General features: G+C 40.8%; 1 protein-coding gene across 1 annotated transcript in view; it reads right to left on the reverse strand.

Annotated features, from left to right (window-relative positions):
* Positions 1-236: 236 nt before the first annotated feature.
* The window catches only part of TSHR (thyroid stimulating hormone receptor), a 166144-nt gene continuing 147914 nt past the window's right edge, over positions 237-18466 (reverse strand). The window contains 3 exon segments of the mRNA XM_013057996.2: positions 237-2299; positions 2301-3594; positions 5219-5407. Coding sequence (XP_012913450.1) covers positions 2180-2299; positions 2301-3594; positions 5219-5407 — 1603 coding nt within the window. The 3' untranslated portion in view covers positions 237-2179.

Here is an 18466-nt window from a genome sequence, read left to right on the forward strand (position 1 = left end):
GCCTGTCAGTGAATCATAATTCAATTCATCATGAGTAAGTTTTTCACATAAAGACCTTTCATAATCAAGATGCAATTTTATACTTAAGTTACCATTAGTCAACAATTTATTTATTAATATGAATTCAATACCAAATTTACCAATTGTTTTCTTCTTGTCTTGAGTTGTAACACAGATAATGGGGACCCTAAAAGAAGCTCACAAATTGTGAAAGCATTACTATAGGACTCAGCACAATCATTTCATAGGAAGAAAATTTATTTCACGTTGTGAATGCAAATTTTAGTAATAATGGTGTTGAACTTACTTTTCTAGGACTGTTTCCAAAGTGTTATTTCAACTACTCAAGATAAAACACATTATTTATTAGGGTGTACTATTTCAAAATGTCACAGGTGAGAAACACATGCCAAAAAATAACACAACTGTTTAGTTTCATTAGTCACAAGTGAATGGATGGATGAATGGTGGATATGTCATGATTTCAAGTATGCATAATATTTCTACGAAGATGTCCAAGTCTCAGTGATAATCAGAAATGGGTATTGCTATGGGGATATCCTAGGTGAGTCAGGGAACCATCTCTGGGGGCCCAGTGGGCTCACTAAGCCTACTCTACAGACTTAAAACAACAAAAGCTGTAAAGCAAATGCCATCTCTGTTTGGGAGGAAATTAAGGGGCTGTTTTGACAGATAATCTGGAAAGTACATCTATGGATGAAGATTGTTCCTAACCATTTTAAGTAAGGGAGCACTGTTGGGGAATAGAGATTATGCCCAATGATCAAGAGGTTAGAAAGAGCTAGCAGTTTCAGAGAGAAGAAACTTCTCTTGATAGCTTTAGTGTTGCTTTGAGTATTTGATAGCTTTAGTGCATATTGTGGGTTGGAAACAAGTAAGTAAAGAAACCAATCCCTGAAGACAAGTTCAATGTTTTCAAGTTAATCTGAACAGTGATATAGTAACTCTGTAGAGTAAAAATTTGTAAAACCACTTTTATTCTATTATATGAATACCAATCTCTTTTTGGCCTAATAATTATAGCTGTGTAGATCTAATAATTTAGTGAATGATTCAGATCCAGCCCAGTATGATCAGACATCATAACCAAAAAATAAACAAAGAAGAAATTTCCTGGGTCATATGTCTAAACTCTAAAGAGAAAAAGATGGCAGTCATACAAGATAGGAAAAACAGATTCTTCTTTCTTAGCACTTTTCTTTTTGGTCATGGAAACACGTTTTAAGGGCAAGGGATATATGTTGAGTTTTAAACCTGGAAGAGGCCATCAAGCTCTTTCATTTCTAGACTTAGAAGTGGCCCTGTGATTTGCCCAAGGGCCAACAGTTACCTTGTATCCAGCCTGCTTTATTAATCAGTGGGTGATTTAGTGTGCTCTGTTCATAATTCCCACTTGCAGCTACTTAGAAATATTTTTAGAGTTCACATCTTTTATGCCATGAGACTAGCCAAGAAGAACAATTCTTAGTTTGCTCAGCCACATTAGCTGAAATCTTGCCAGGTTTTTTTTTTTTTTTTTTTTCGGGAAACACATAATAGTTGGGTCACATCAGGTAGATCCTTGTGAAGAGATGATTAATAGTTTCAGAGTTTGAAAAAACAACGCAAAGCTAAGCCTTTCCCCTCCTTCACCTCATATCAGCTACTCCATGCGTGTATCCTGTTGGACTTCTCAGTTTCGAGGAATTCACATTGTCTTTGGTTGTATCCAGGAACATGAAGGTAGACCAAGCCAACATGGGGCCAATTTTATCTTGTGTTCACCAACTAAGTTAATAGCATTTGCCATTTACTGAATCTTTAGTATGAAATACTGTCTACAGGTGAGAAGCTCAGTGTTGATCTGCTTCAGCTGATATCTATTGAGCATCTTATACAATGTTGTCACTGCAGTTAGCATCAAGCAAGCCTTCTAGAAAGTGTCAGTTATTTTGATATCAACTGGGATTCAGACGTGCTGGTAGTATCTTTTCCTTCTGGGAGGTAATGATTAGTTGGTAATGCTATCCTCTCTCCAGAGATGAACTTTCTCCCCATGAAACATCACCTGCACAAGGGTTAGGCCAGCTGTCTGGTGTATGTAATGGGTTTGGAATACATGTTCAAGAAACCAGCCTTTTAGAAATCCCCCTACCACTGCAACTAGGGTAGGGTTAGCTTATAAAACTGTTTGGTTATACTCTTTTGGGATTTGACCCTGCTTATTTGGGTTTAGATGGGAGTTTTCAAGCAGTTCGTAGTCATCCTGCATGTTAGGGAGACTTTGCCTCATGTCCCTGGGTAACCTTTTGGATCTGAATGCCGGTACTGTTCTTTGGAGAAACCCTCTGGCCCCGGTATGCCTGGGCCTGACGTTTACAGATACCAAACTTGCTGAGCAAGATAAATACATCCCTCTGGAAGGCCTTTGTGAAAATAGCATAGAGAAATGGATTGGCACAAGAGTTAAGTGGATAGAAGAGAACCAGCAAGATTTTGGAGTTGGTAACTGTGATGAGAGGCTTGTTCACCAGTGCCGACAAAGCATAGAATGATATTGGGGCCATGCACATGAAGTCAGTGAAGATCAACACAGCCATCCTTTTGGCAATTTTGGTGTCTTTGTCCCCCGGGTTGTACTGGGGATTTCGGACTGTGATGTAGATCTTCACGTAACAGGAGCAGACAATGATAAATGCAACTATGTTGAGCATCAGAACAAGGATAATATATGCCAGGGAAAGAGGTGTCTCAGTATCCATGGGCAGACAGATGCTGACTTTGGCATAGCTGCTTATTCCCACCAAAGGGAGCAGGGCGAGCAGGAAGCAGCAAACCCAGCCCCCAACCATGATGGCATACGCATGCCTGAGACGGATCTTCCGGTCCAGGCGCATGGCAAAGGTAATGGCATACCAGCGCTCCAGGGTGATGACTGTCAGTGTATACACTGACAATTCACTGGCAAAGACAGTGAAGAAGCCAGCTGTGTTACATCCAGGGCCTGTCTGCCAGTCGATGGCGTGGTTGTAGTACTCAGAATGAGTGTAGAGGTCTACAGAGGCGATGAGGAGCAGATACATCCCCATGCAGAAATCTGCAAAGGCCAAGTTGCACATGAGAAAGCGTGGGACAGTGAGTTTGTAGTGGCTGGTGAGGAGGACTATCAGGACAAAGACATTGCCCAGGAGAGCCAGGAGACTCACAAACCACACCACGATTCTCAGGAACTTATAGCCCATTATGTCTTCGCAGGGGTTGAACTCATCTGACTTGGGGGTACACACCATGTCTTCATTGCCCCCACATACAGTGTAGTCATAATGGCTATCAAAGGCCTGTAGGGTCTCTTCCTGTGGATTTTTTAGCTCCTGGCCAAAACCGAGGATCTCATCTTCTTGTTCTTCAAGGAAGACATAATAATGAGAGTTGCTGTGGGTATCCTGGAACTTAGAGTTGTCCTTGTATCCGGCATGGCTGTCACCCAAATACTCTTCATACTCCTGGTCAAAGGGGCCATTCAAAGCATTCACAGATTTTCTCTGACGCAAGCTCCGAATACTGCTCTCATTACACATTAAGGACTCAAGGATTCTGCAAGGCACAGAAATAAGTCACTGCTTGCTGAAAGCCCCTAATGGTCCCCACAACACTTAGTATAATATGTGGACTTCCTGAGATCTCCATGATCTGACAAGATTCTACATGATCTAGTCAGACCTGTTTCTCCTACATCATTTCCTATTACCCACCTCACCCCACTCAAGTGTCCCTTTCTTAGAGAGGTCTTCCCTGATCTCTCTAAATAAATTGTCCTACCTTATGTTTATTTCTTTTATAGTAATATCTGGTATCTTCCTGTATGCTTCCCCTACTAGAATGTGAACAAAATGCAAGAGGGCAACCTATTCATTGCTATGGGATAGGACAGTGCCAAGCACATAGTAAGTGCTTAGTAAATATTTATCAAACATGAATAAATGTACACTAGGATGTAGACATGCTCATGGAAGTGAGATTTAGTTTTTCCCTAGTCCCCCATACTGACATCACAAGGGATTCTTTAACTTGCTTCAGCTGCTGAAGTATTGATTTATCTGTTGTGCTCTGGTTCAAATGCCCCATGGACTGCATATTCCAACCTTTTTGGAGGCTAATGAGAAATCTGGGCCCTGACCTTGAGGTCCTCTCTAGACCTCCTACCCATCCCTTGTCCTTTCTTTGCCAGGGCCACATGGTGTCAGTATCAAGCCTCCTCGATGGCTCCTATCACCCCCCTGTATCCTGCTTCTGTCTTTCTGCAGGTGTCACACCCATACTGGCCTTCTTTGCAGAGCCATTGAATTTTCCCTTTTGCTTCTGCCCGGACAACTAGGTCTCAGTTTATTTCTGGTGCAAAAATGAGTAAGAAAGTCAGCCAGTAGATATTGTATAGACATGGAGAAGAAGTGAATACATGAGAAATGAAGGTGGTGTTAGGACAACAGGATTACATGAGACGCAAGGGGGGAATAAAGTAGAGGCAAAGTGTACATGAAGACAAGATACAGAGAAAGCATGGAGAGAAGGCTGTCCCTCCTTTGCAGCTTGCAGGCAGTCTGATAATAAAATAACTCTTAAAGCAGCTGATATTTATTGAGAATTTAACACATTCCAGGTCATTGCAGTAGGTGTTTTCTGTTCAGTTTCTCATTTAATCTTCTCAAAACCTCTGTGAATGATAGCATTACAATTGCCCTTCACAGAGGGCCGGGGAATTTAAGTAAGGAGGCTGGAATAACACAACTAGAAAGTGGCAGAGCTTGGGTACAAAGCCATCTGAGTCCAAAGCCCACACACAGGCATCCAGAAAGCTGTGACATTATCGAAGTCTTAATTGCTTGTGTTTCTAAGTTTGTCCTCATAGTTGTGGCATCTAGTATGTGTTGAGGACCTAATATGTGTTGAACCTGGAGAGTAGGAATCATGTTGTATAATCTCTACAAGATTCTACAAGATCCCTACCGCTCCCTGCTATGATGCAGTGACCTTGGTCTTACTTCTCATCTGCAGTCACTTTAAGTCTACAGGGACATTGTGTCCTCTGGAGTTTATGTTTCTTATGGATGCTTCAGTTCTTTCTGCCTGGCTTTTAAACCACGAACTTTCCCCAAACCCAGAAATTACTTCAACTTCCACCGAGACCTCTTGTCACTTTTTCCAGACACCTGCCATTTACCCTCTGATTTTCTTCTGATTCTTAAAAGCACAGCAGTGGCTTGGATACGAAAGGTCAGCCCGTGTAAGGTGAAGGACACTCAAGGAAAGTGGAAGCTTCTTTAGAGTCCACGTGTTTCTTGCGATCAGTTCCTTCAGGTTCTCCAGGCCTTTGGATGGCAGGGCAGCGACGCTGGTGTAAGAGACGTCCCTGGGAAGGAGAGAACACAGACGTGGTGAGCGGCCAGAGCCTTCTACTTCGTGACCAGAAGGTCAAGTGGGCCTGAGCTTGATAGGGGCTTGCTCCTTTCTGCTCTTGAACATAGACTCAGTTCTTTAGATACTGCCACTGGTCTAAGGGGGAATATTTGACTTCCACGTTCCTATGTTACAATGGACTCCCCATTTTTATTCCTTGGGATTCCAGTATGGTTCAGTACAAATAATAGTTTAGTAGACATACTGTTTTACTCATTGCAATAAATGCAAGCTCTTGGAATCAGAGACAGATAACAATTTTACTCCAGAAAATTACATCATGTAACTACTAAAGGGTCTCCAGACACAAGAGAAATAAATTTGAACAGGCTTAGAGGGGCCTGAATTGTTCTCAGTCTCTTTGGGGACTAGGGATTTAGGATTAATAAGCTGCTCACTGATACGGACCAAAACAAGCATCATGGAAGTCTAATGAACTTGGAATCATACCAGTTACATGGTGAATTCATGACTGAGAACAAACTCCCCAGAGTTTCTTTAGAAGGCTGTAAATGTATTTCATGGAAAGAAAACTCCAATATTTATATTAACAATCTGAGTTTATTTAGGTTATTAATCTGAGAATTGAGATTCAAGTTACTTCCAAAAACAATGGGAAGGGTGGTGAAGCTGGGGGCACAGACATTAGTGTTAATTACTAAAGTAAAATTAATTCACATTGCAGTGTGGTATTTCCTGTTCTTAGTCCCCAAAAATACAGGTTATAGGTCTTGCTCCATCATTTTTAAAAATAATTTTTATTATTTGCTCCATCATTTTTACTTGCACTGAATAATAGCTTGAATAATCATGAATAGTTAACCTAGCCTCTCTCATTTTATATTTTATCAATTAAAATATTCACTAAATAATCTTATATTTTATGTATTTTATAATGTTTTACATTTCTTAAAAGATAATTTATTTTAGAGAGGTGGGAGGGGGAGAGGGAGAGGAGAAGAAGCTGACCCCCTGCTGAGCATGGAGCCCAATGACAATGTGGGCCTCTGTCTCACGACCCTGACATTGTGACCTGAGCTGAAATCGAGTCTGACGCTTAACTGACTGAGCTACCCGGTTGCCCCACTTTACAGTTTTTTAATAATTACATTTTAAAATGTTTAGTATAATTAGTAGTATCTTATTAGCAAGAACATTCCAAGAGTTACAGCTTCTTCCTCCATATCGTAATTTGATTTAGCTGGGATTTACATTCTCGGGGTTCAAGGCTGCTAGAATTTGCTAGTCATTTTTTATCAGCATGAAGTTCTCATATTAAGCCCATTCTAACTATAGACTTGTGATTCTCAGGGAATTCTTTTGCTATTCTGTACTCATAAGTACATTTGGAAAATTGGCATAAATGAACAACTTTGGTGTAGTTGCTGAGAGCTGAGAGATTTTGGAGCCAGCCATAAATGCAACTGGGAAGTAAATGAAGCTAGATGTTGGTTTCCTGCTTGAACTGTCCTTTTGACTCAGCATTTTCTCTTTTAGCTCTGCTGTCTTCGAAGGGTTGCCATCTTTCTGCCTTTAGCTTTCTGAAAGCAACTTACGTGTCTTTATCCAAGAATGCTTTCATGTCAGTGAAACAAGAGAGCATCTCTTGGCTCAAAATGAGCTCAAAATGCTTTGCTGTCTGTTGCACACACCGATTGCGTGTCTTCATCTGAAAGAGTTTATCCTTCCAAGTACTGTGTTTGCATTTTAATAGACATTTCTTGAAAAAACACTTTAGGAACCATCCCAGTTACTAAGTGGCAAAACACCCCAAAACTAAGTGACATCAAACAACAATCTTTTTATTATTAGCATAGCTTTTGTCAGGAATTTGAATTTGTCCAGAATTAGATCAGGGCGTGGCAAGGACGGCTTGTCTCTGCTCCGTGATGTCTGGGGCTCGGCCCAGAAGACTTGAAGGCTAAGGCAAATCAGTGACTAGGGCTGATACTATCCGCAGACTCCTTCGCTTGTGTGTCTGGGCCAGAGCTGAGATGACTCAAAGCTCAGCTCAGTTGGGACTGTTAATGTGGCTTCTCCATGGCTTGGGCATCTCATATTATGGCAGTCAAGTTCTGAGAAGGGGGCGTTTTGAGAAGAAGCATCTGGGGAGTTCCAAGAGAACTGGTAGATTTAAAGGCAGGGAACATATAACCCATCTCACAATGGGAGGAGTGTCAAAGAATTTGGGGCCTTATTTTAAAAGGGCAATAGTGATCGATGTGGTGGAGATAGATAGCACTGAGGCAGATATTTGGTGAAAGCTGGGAATTTACCACTCTGCAAATCAGTGTTTCTTGTGGTGCCTGGACCAGCATCAGAATAACCTGCAATACAGACTCCTGAGCCACATCCAAAACCACGTGGATTATAATCTCTGATGGTGGGGCCCGGGAGTCTACATTAAGATGCTCTCTAGGTAATTTAGAATCTCACTACAATTCTCAGAACATTTTTATGAAGCAGGTGGTTATTATAACTGAGATGAAGAAAAGGAGGCATGTTAGATCCAAAAAGATTCAGCAAACCAAGGGGGGAGCCATAACTGTAATTTGGAGCTGGAGTTTGCGGTTAGTGTCCTAGGAACTTTCTCTACCCATTCTCGTCAGGTCTCTGGAGTCTTTTCTGAACACAGATCCAGGTGCAACAATCCTCCAGGGACTCGTTAGGACTCTGGGAGGGAGGAACTAATTCCATGGTTTGTCTGAGTGTCTGTAACAAACGTATCACAGGTGGCCTCCAGTTGGGTCCCAGTGGAGCTGAATTGGGAGATGGCTTAGACGGGCATGGAGAAAAGCAGTGTTGGAAAATGTGTGTAAAACTTATGATAGAGACACCAGTAACATAATGAGAACTTGGCAGATAGTAGGTATTCAATGAATGTCAATTCTTTTCTTACCCAATCTAGAGTTTTCTTAGCCCAAGTCAGAAGCAATTAACCCGGCAAATACAGCTTATTTGACGTCTTGTCCTGTATGCCTCATAGGCAACTCCAATTTAACAGGTCCATCCCAAACTTAGCTTTTAATCTTCCATCCCCACCCAACCTCCTCCATTTAATCTAGGAAGAAAACACACACACACACACACACACACACACACACACACCACCTCTCTTCCCCTAAATCCCAAATTCATGTAATTGCAGCTCCAGTCCAAGCTCCCATCATCTCTTGGTGCAATAGCTTTCTTGACTACCCTTCTTCCCTTCCAGTGTACCCTCCACACAGCAGTCAGAGTAGTCAGACATAGCATAGGGGATGAATAAGGTCTCCCTCCTGCTGAAAACCTTTGAATGACTTCCCAATGTACCATGAATAACATTTACTCTTCCTACCATGTCCTTTAATGTCCTGAAGATCTGGCCCTTGCCTACATCTCCAAGATCATCTCAAGGGCCTAAAGCCACTTACAGCCCCAACTGGAATCAATCTGGAGCCATCTCACTCCCTGCTGGCGTGAGACACTTGATGTAGCTCTAATCCATTAGGTCTGCTGTTAACCTAAAGTGCTCCTGAGCTGCTGCCCTTTCCAGATGCTGGCTGCTCCACTCATGCTACTTTGGTAATTTCCCCTCCTTTTTGGGATTTAACTTCTCTTGCAGAGATCTACAATTTTATTTTATTTTATTTTTAAATATTTTATTTATTTATTTGACAGAGATCACAAGTAGGCAGAGAGGCAGGCAGAGAGAGGGCGGAGGAAGCAGTCACCCTGCTGAGCAGGGAGCCTGATGTGGAGCACCATCCCAGGACCCCAAGATTATGACCTGAGCCAAAGGCCGAGGCTTAACCCACTGAGCCACCCAGGTGCCCCAAGATCTATAGTTTTAATCAGAAAATCTGGCTGCTATCAGAAAGGAAGGTAGGAGTTCCTTTACACTTGAGAATGGTTGTAGTGCTGCCTCTCCATGCAAAAAATCCCAAATGGAGTGATTCTTTCCTCCAAGCCTACTGGTGTTAAGTCCTATTTTCTCTCCACCATCTTCTGGGACTTCTATTCTCATGGAGTCTCTCTTGCCCTTGCCCTATAGTTGTGCCATGAATGTCTACAGTAAGATGCATTTGAACTATACCCTCTAATCCGATAGATGTTAGCTTAGCTATTTTTATGTCTGTAACTGTCCACAGTCTCACAGTTCTCCTTACTACTACCTTAATTTAGGTCTGAATTACATTTCACCTAAGCTGCACAAAAACTTCCTGATTGGTCTTAGAACCCACCTTCAGACTTCGGACAGAAGTTCTTTCTAAAACTTGGATCTCATTGCATAGCTTTCCAGCTTGAAACCATGGTTCCTCCAATGTCTACACAATGTATGTCAAGCTTCTTAGAAGAGTATTCTTTGTCCCCAGTGGGAATGTCTTCCTGAATCTTGTGTAATGTTCTTGATTTTTTCCATTTCACTGGAGCACATTTTTGAGTAAATTCTTAGAAAGGCTACATATGAGGGAGATACTTTCTGCATCTTCGCATGTCTGAAGATGACTTTTTCTACCTTTAGATTCTGTTGATACCTTACCTGGCTATAAAATTTGGGGTGGCAAATAGTTTTTGTCCAGAATTCTAAAGGCTTTACCAAATTCTAGCACTCATTGTAGCTTTTCCTAAGACTGATACGATTTTTGATCTTCGACTTGTTTTTATTCACTGGAAGCTTTTATGGCTCTCTCTCTCTTTCTTGCTCTCACTCTCTCTCTAATTTCAAGGTTTCCTGAGATATAATTGATGTATAACACATGTAGGTTTGCAACGTGCAACATGATGATTTGGCACATGTCTATTTTGTGAACTGATTACATGGCACTCTCTTTGTTCCTAGTGTGAGATTTCATGAAGGTATGCTTTGGTGTGGATCTTTTTGCACTTACTGTGCTGGCTCCTGGGCGTGGGGGTGAAACCATTAGTCTGGATGGATATGCTCTTTGGCTTTAGGAGAATTTTTGGTGTTCTTTCCCGAATAACTTACTCCTCTCATGTTCTTTGTTCCCTCTCTATAATTCCTAGTAAGTGAAAAAGAAACTTCCTATACTCATCAGATTTCTCTCCATTTTTTGTTTGTAATTTTTCCTGTTATTTCTTACTATTTTATTTTGAAGTAGTTTTTTTTTTTTTTTAAGATTTTATTTATTTATTTGACAGAGAGCGATCGCAGGTAGGCAGAGAGAGAGAGAAGGAAGCAGGCTCCCTGTGGAGCAGAGAGCCAGATGTGGGGCTCGATCCCAGGACCCTGGGATCATGACCTGAGCCGAAGCCTGAGGCTTTAACCCACTGAGCCACCCATGTGCCCCTTAAGTAGTTTTTATACCCAATGTGGGGCTCAAAGTCACAACCTGAGATCAAGGGTCACATGCTCTATTGAGTCAGCCAGGTGCCCCTTCCCTATTACTTGTTTTGAGTCTAATGGTAGAATTCCTTGACTGTACCTTCTATCTCTTCTACTGAATTAAAAAAAAATTAACTGAAAATTTTTGTTTCCAGCTTTATCAAAGTATAACTGACAAATAAAAATTGTATAGATTTATGGTGCTCAATGTGGTGTTTGATAGATGTCTACATTTTGACATGATTACCACAATGAAAACTAATGAAAATACCTGTCACCTCACATAATTTTTTTTTTCCTTATGATCGAGAACATTGAAGATCTACTCTCTTAGCAATTTCAGATATACAAAATAGTATTATTAACTGTAGTCACCATGCTGTACCTTAGATCCTCAGACTTTATTATTCATCCTGCATAACCGAAACTTTGCACCCTTTGATCAGTATCTCTCTATTGCCCCATCCCTCAAACCTGGTAACCACCAATCTACTCTCTCATGATGAGCTCAGCTGTTGTAGATTATGCATATAAGTGAGATCATGCAGTATTGCCTTTCTGTGCCTGGATTTGAATTTTTTAGTTTTAGTTTGAGGAAAGCTGGGACTCTGCCTGTTCTCTTCACTGCCATATTTTGGCACCTAGACTGGTGCTTGAAAGACAGAAGGTTCTGAATACATAATTGTCAAATGCATAGATACATTTTAAGAAGAGCTTTCATGTTTTCCTTTCCTTTTTTTTTTTTTTTTAAGATTTATTTATTTGAGAGAGAGAGCGCATGCTTGTGAGCTGGGGAAGGGGTAGAGGGAGAGAGAGAATCTCAGACTCGGTTCCGAACTCAGAGTCCGACGAGGGCCTCGATCTCATGACCCTGAGATCAGGACCTGCCCGGAACCCAAGACCCAGACACTTAACCGACTGCTCCACCCAGGCACCCCTTCTCATCCTTTTTTATAGTATATGTGAGGAAGGACACATAATGTTTAGAAATGCTTTTAAATTCCGACTCTCTGGGTTTGACTCCTGGCTTCTGCACTTACTATCAGTCACTGAGCCCTTTTGTGTATCAGTTTCTTTGTCTTGGGTTTGTTCAACAATAGCTGACAGTATGTTCTCAATAAATATCTGTTGTTATTATTGTCATTTTTACTGTGAAAAATGTCTTCTCAGATTTATCTCAGATGGTGGCCTTGTTAAAAGTTCTCTTCTGTTGGTGGCCTTGTTAAAAGTTCTCTTCTGTTCTCTGAAATGTGTATGGCTCCTCCAGACCCATTTCCACTCCGCTTATCTTTCTTGGTCTCAGTCTTTCACTCATAAGCGTTCTTTTGCTGGTGATCCTAGGTTGTGTGCTTGTGCTTAAGAACGAGACTAAAAATCTGATTGGGATGTTGTCCACTGGCAGACTCTGCTTTAGGGCAATTCTGTGGGGCAGCTGGCCATTATGCTGTTGGACTGTAAAATGCCAGAATATGGAGGTCTCTTTTGTTTTAGAGTTTTTCAACTTCTTCAGAGTAACGACTTGAAGTCTCTAGCTTAGAAGGGAGGTACTCTTGGCTGCTGGCACTTTGCATGAACAAGGCAGTGGGGTAACATTTCCAGATGTAAATCTTCAATAAATCCTCTCTCTTTAGCCCCATGTCTCATTCTTGTCAGGCCACACCCATCACCTCTCTGTCCCATGCTCTTCAGATGTTCTGCTGGGCAAGGCAGCTCCCTCCCGATACACGCTTCCAGGGGCTGCTACTCTTACATCGTCTTCCTTCTCTCTGCCTTTTTCCTTTCAGAATTCTGTAGCTCACCAGACCACCCATGTATCCTCGTCTGTCCTCTCTGTCCTTATGGATTTATGTATATTAAAAATTCTGTCCCATCTTTTCTTATCTTTTCTTATGAGGGAGGGGAAATAAAAGCTTAGGTTCGATGTATCACTCTTCACCATGACTCCATTTAGCATGTATATCTGCATAAGAGCTTAGAACAAATACTCGCTGAGGCTGAGTCAGCCAGACAACTAGACAACGAGACAGTTTCGCATCCCCCAAGTTGAAGGAGAGAAGGAGTCTTGGTCTGATGAAAGCCCCAAACTCAACCAGGCAGGGATCACTTTAAGTTCTTTCAAGCTGTATCTTTCCTCATTCACCCCAATTTTTATCTGCCCACTTTGAATCCAGAATGTATTAATAGTGTACCCTTTTTTCTAAAAGAAAACTTGCAAAATGTCGTAGCATTAAGAACTTTGTGTTCAGAGTGAGAGAATATGGAAAATGGTATCAGCAATAAAGGGATCCGAAATGATTTGTGAGGGCGGCCACATGGAAGGAAACCTCAAGCTGGAGGGCTGCCCTCTCTCATAGTGATTCGAGCACTTTTCACAAAGGGCTCATCAAATGATGGGCACTGAGCTTCCTGAGAATTTGTCTCTAGCAAGTATTTAGTCACAAAACAGAATGCAGCTGAGCTCAGCCTGGCAGACAGTTGGAAGCCTAATTGTCTAAGTCATGGGAACCATCTCAAGTTAAGTGTCTAATGAAAGTAACAGGACGTGAATTTGGAGAGGGTGAGATTTGCCGGGTTATACACAGGGCAAGAAGATCACTGAGTTTGAATGATGCCAGGAAAACAAAAAAGAGCCAATTGATATTTGATGTCATAGAAAAAACAAATTGCTCCACAAGCAGTTATGTACCCTAACATCCCCAAACACAATTTCCATTTTTGTGAGATGTCTTGTCATTATTATTTAAGATGAACCTTTGATGAATTCAATTGCAATGAAATAAGCACTACTTAGCTTGCCAGTGTTTTTCAGCAGCAATTGGAGATTTCTTTTGTTTGCTTCTAACACATGTGGGTTTTTTCGCTAAAGATCGATAGGCAGAAGCTGACCTATTAAAGATGTGTAGTCACAGTGGCAAATTGGTAGATGATATGCATCTAAAACAGAAAGATTAATTTACTGCTTAAAAGGCAGTTTAAGTAATTTATTAATACTGACTCAGAAATAACTTAAGGGCTTAAAAGTTATACATTTAAGAGAGTGACTTGATTGGTTATAAGAATTTAAAAACATGATATGCATTTAAAAAAAATACTTACTGATTGCTTTCTATGTATTGGTCTATGTTGCTAGGAGCTAGGGCCATAGAAGTAAACAAAACAGGCAGGAATTCCTGCTCTTCTCATGCTTATGTTCTATGGGGAGAGAGGGACACTAAAAAAAAAAAAAAAGTAAGTTTGATAATAATAAAACTGTGGGGAAAAGGAATACCAGGACGAGGAAAGGAAGAAATCAAAAGTGGGGTCATAATTGGGGATGGTGTCAGGAAAGTCCTCATGGAAGAGACAGTAGAGCAAAGGTCTAAAGGAGGTGAGGGAGAGAAACGTGTTGATATCTGAGGTAAGAACAGTGCAGGCAGAGAGACCAGCTAGTGCCAAAGCCCTGAAGAAAGAGTGTTCCTGCTATGTTTGAAGAAATAAGGAGGCCACTGTGCTGGGGGCTGAGACAGCAGAGGAGTAGGAAATGTAGAAGTCAGAGATGTAATGGGGAGCCAGATCATGTGTACGTTGTAGGCCATCAGAAGGACTTTGTCTTTTTATCAGAGTGAGGTCAAGAGTCTTTAGAGGAATGATGTTATCTGACTTATTTTGAAAGAATCAGTCTGGCTATTGCTTTGAAAGGAAACCAAAGAGCACAAAGTTTGGAAATGAGAAGACCAACAATAGAGAGGATGGTCTCTTGGACCAGAGAGGGAGCACTGGAGATGCTGAGAATGATTGGAGTTTGAGTAAATTTAAATGGTAGAATCAATGGAACTTTCTCATGAATTGGATATGGGTGGGAAAGGGGAGCTAAGAATGACTCTGAGATTTCTGGTCTGCAACTAAAAGAATGGAGTTGTCATTTCCTGAGATGGGGAAGATTGCAAGTGAGGGAGGTGTGGAGGGAAAGATCAGGGGCTCAGTTTTGGACAGGTTGAGTTTGAGATTCCTATTAGACATCCAGATGGGGACAGTAATAAGCATCATGGAGAAGCACAGAGCAGGGAAGCATGATGAAGAATGGTGGGCAGCTTGCAAATTTAAATAGGGTGTTCAGGGAAGACCTCAATGAGAAGATAACTTTTAAGCAAAAACTTGAAAGAGGTGAAGGAGCAAACCCCATGGATATCTGGGGAAAGAGCTTTCCATATAGAGAAGACAGTGTACAACTCTTAAGTGGACTTGTTCAGTATGGCTGGTGTGGGGTGATGAGGAGAAAGAAGTAGAAAATGGAATCAGAGAACAGGTCATGGGTAGGAAGCTGTTATAGCAAGGCCTTTGAATGCTATTTGTGAGGACTTTGGTTTTTTCCTGAGGAAGATGCTAAAGACCTGGACCATTTTAAGCAGAGATTTAAGAAAATGATCTAGCAAAGCTGGAGAACAACAGATGCAAAAATAATCCTATGTGAGAAGAATTAACCTTGTGTGCCAGGAAGAAGTGGTGTTTCCGGGTTAGTTACTACTGGGTTTGCATTCTAGAACATTGATTTATGGCCAGGTGTCCTTGGGAACTTACCTATCATCTCTGCACCTCAGTTTTTCATTTGTTAAAGAGGGATAATAACACCTGCCATTGAATAGTTAAAAAGGCTCAAGGCCATCTACTATCTGTAGAGAACCTATAACACAGCTGAAGCTCAAAAATGTCTGCCATTAATAATAAGATTATAGGCCAAAGATTCAGATGATCATAAATTACTAATCTTTCCTTGAAGTCTTGGTATGTATATAAAATTGCTTTGTAACTCAGATATCACTGCTGTCCTCTTTTTCTCCCTCTTAAGTTTATATAATTACATTTCTTTTAAGCCTATAGCTTCCATGACCCAGAAAAATCTCACGGCGTTTACGATCTTCGCATGATGGATTCTTCAAAGAAAAACTATCCATATACTGTAATTCAGTAAGCTCAGCTTTTTACCACACAATGACGAAAGGAAATGATGGCAACTTATTGCCATTAGCCAGATAGAGGCTAAACAAAAACCTATCCTTGTCTTCAGTGTTAAATCCTCTCTCCCTCCCCAACACACATACAAAATGGCCATCCCCATAGTGGCTGAAGGATTGACCTCAGTGCTACCTGTGAGAAATGAAAAGTCCAATTTCTTTTAAGGTGTTTATTTCCTTTAGAATCAGAAGTGGAACATAATTAACAAAATGGATTTCAGTGACCTAGCAGAAATATTGCATCACAATGAAAACCCTTAACTACTTATTTCCTTCCATCTGTCCCAAGAGTAAAAATCTCAGAAGAGTCAAAGAATTTAGTGCTCATCCATACTAACTTGAGAACAGAATGCCTCATTGTTTACACCAAAAACTGCTTCTCGTGCTTATGTTTGAGGGTTATTTATTGAAAATTTTAATCCTAGGTTGATTCACCCTTCCTATCAGTACGTCTATGGCTAGCATCTTCTAATTAATTGTATAATCACGAGTAAAACTTTCTACATAACATTATATTTGCCTCATCTGTTTGGCCCCATGCAATCTTATTTCTCTTCTTTCACTGCATACATAACTGAGAGACTTGATATGGGTGAAATCACCAAGAAATATGAGAAAAGTCGTGTTAGAAAAGTCAGAATCCTTTGGGGTTGATGGGATAAAATAAAATAATTTATATAAAAATGTTTAGCATAGAGCTAGTAGGCACTTAATAAAATGTAGATTATTTATACTTAAAGTTACAAAGAAAAAGTGCTCCTACTTATTTCTTGTTCTTAAGATTTAGCACTGTTGAGGATTCCTAGCTAAAGAGAAGTGACTAGTTAGTAAAACTGTTCAGAATGTATATGATTTAGAACATTTTGCAAGTTTCTTTTCTTAGAACTCAGACTCAGCAAATCTTCTTTTATGTTCTATCAGTTTCTCTTAATGTGACAAGCACTTATTTAAAGAATTAGCTTTAGCGAAACCGTGTTACAAGAAACAGTTAATGGGTTTGTGAGTTATTCTTTCTCAAGGGTGAAAAGTCATTCTAGTTTACTTTTCAGCTTGGCATAGATATGAAAACATTTATTCAGACTGAATCCCCTTGTAAAATGAATGATCATTTTAGGTCATTGCTCTAGAACAGTGGTTCTCAGTGCTTTGGAGAACTTCTCTTTTAGTTAAAGTAAAAAACTTTTGAGGATGATAGTTGTTGAACTTCTAGTCAGTTGAAGAAATACAAATGTTTGTATGACTTTGAGGACCTTTGTCATTATCCCATCATCTCTCTCCTACAAGAATCATCACTTCCAGTTTGGGAACACTCTACAAATGATTTCTCATTTGCTGCAGAAAGTAACCATGACAGATTGCTGGGACTTAAAGCATTAGCCCTGTTTTCTCCTATCAGTGGCCATGGTAGTAAGAGATGCTACTGGTCAATAAATTTGGATTTTTTGTGTTGTCCAATTATCCTGAGTTGTTGACACAGTTCTTCCAGTCTGAAGATTCCTAGAGCTGAAGTAGACTATCCTCTTGAGATAAGCAAGAAGTTAGCATGCACACAGTTCTAGAAAAGTCCTTGTTTCCTCTTTCTCTTCAAATTCTTCTGTGACCTTCCTCACACCTCTCAAGGACTCCACAAAGTGGTTGCAAGTCACCTACTTGCCTCTGGAGACACAGGTGTGTGTCTTAGGAAGGAGGGATGACCTGCTTCCATTGCTTCCCCAAACTTGGCTCCCTTGGCACAGGTCGGACTTGATGTCCAAGCCAGGAACTGTAAGACTATGTTTATCTTTGCAGTTCATTTCTCACTCTCATGAGCAGAACAACCTAGCAACCAATCCTCTCTGGTTTTCTACCATAGGAGGTTCCTTTCCTCTTAAAGAGGACTGCTCTGAAGGCTCTTCTTGGCAAGTACAGAAAGGAGCCAAAGTGCACCAGGCTGATTAAGTCTTTGGGTGCAATCTCGATGCTCTCCGAGGAGGTCCCGTGCCTGCCAAATAGCCAGGAGATGCAAACGAGTAGTCACAGCACAGTGGCTGGGACACAGGTATCCAGGACTAAGACAGGGCCAAGGATGGGCAAAGGTGAAGGAAAGAAGACGTAGGGGTGCTTTGAAGAGGGCCACAAACTGTGATGGGTTATGTAACTATGACTAATATTTGCATGGTAATTCTTCAGTGAGCCACCCTTAACTTCCTGAGTCAGGTCATGTTCCCCACAATATGATTTCAACACAACACATTTTTCCAACGCTATCCTTTGGCTGAAGTTATGTTTTGTTGTTTACTGCTCTTTGAACACATCCTATGTTTTTCTAGACTTGCCTTTGTTCTTTCTATCATAACTCCGTCTCTCTCTATTGCAATTCTACCCCTCATCTGAAGCCCATATCAAATATCACCTGCTTTAGTGAGGCCTTTGCTGGTCACCCTACTTAGAAATGGTATCTTGATTCTGTAAATACTTCTCATGGCTCTTTTTACATTAAACTTTTAGTTACTTATGCACATTTCTCCTAAATCTGACTGTAACCTCTTTAAAAGCAGAAGTTGTGTCTTTATTTTATTTATTTATTTTTTTAAAGATTTTATTTATTTATTTGACAGAGAGAGATAACAGTAGACAGAGACAGGCAGAGAGAGAGAGAGAGAGGGAAGCAGGCTCCCTGCTGAGCCGAGAGCCCGATGCGGGACTCGATCCCAGG

This window comes from Mustela putorius, unplaced genomic scaffold (genome assembly GCF_011764305.1).
Source record: "Mustela putorius furo isolate JIRA1106 unplaced genomic scaffold, ASM1176430v1.1 tig00000129_pilon_pilon_pilon, whole genome shotgun sequence".
Taxonomy (NCBI): Eukaryota; Metazoa; Chordata; class Mammalia; order Carnivora; family Mustelidae; genus Mustela; species Mustela putorius.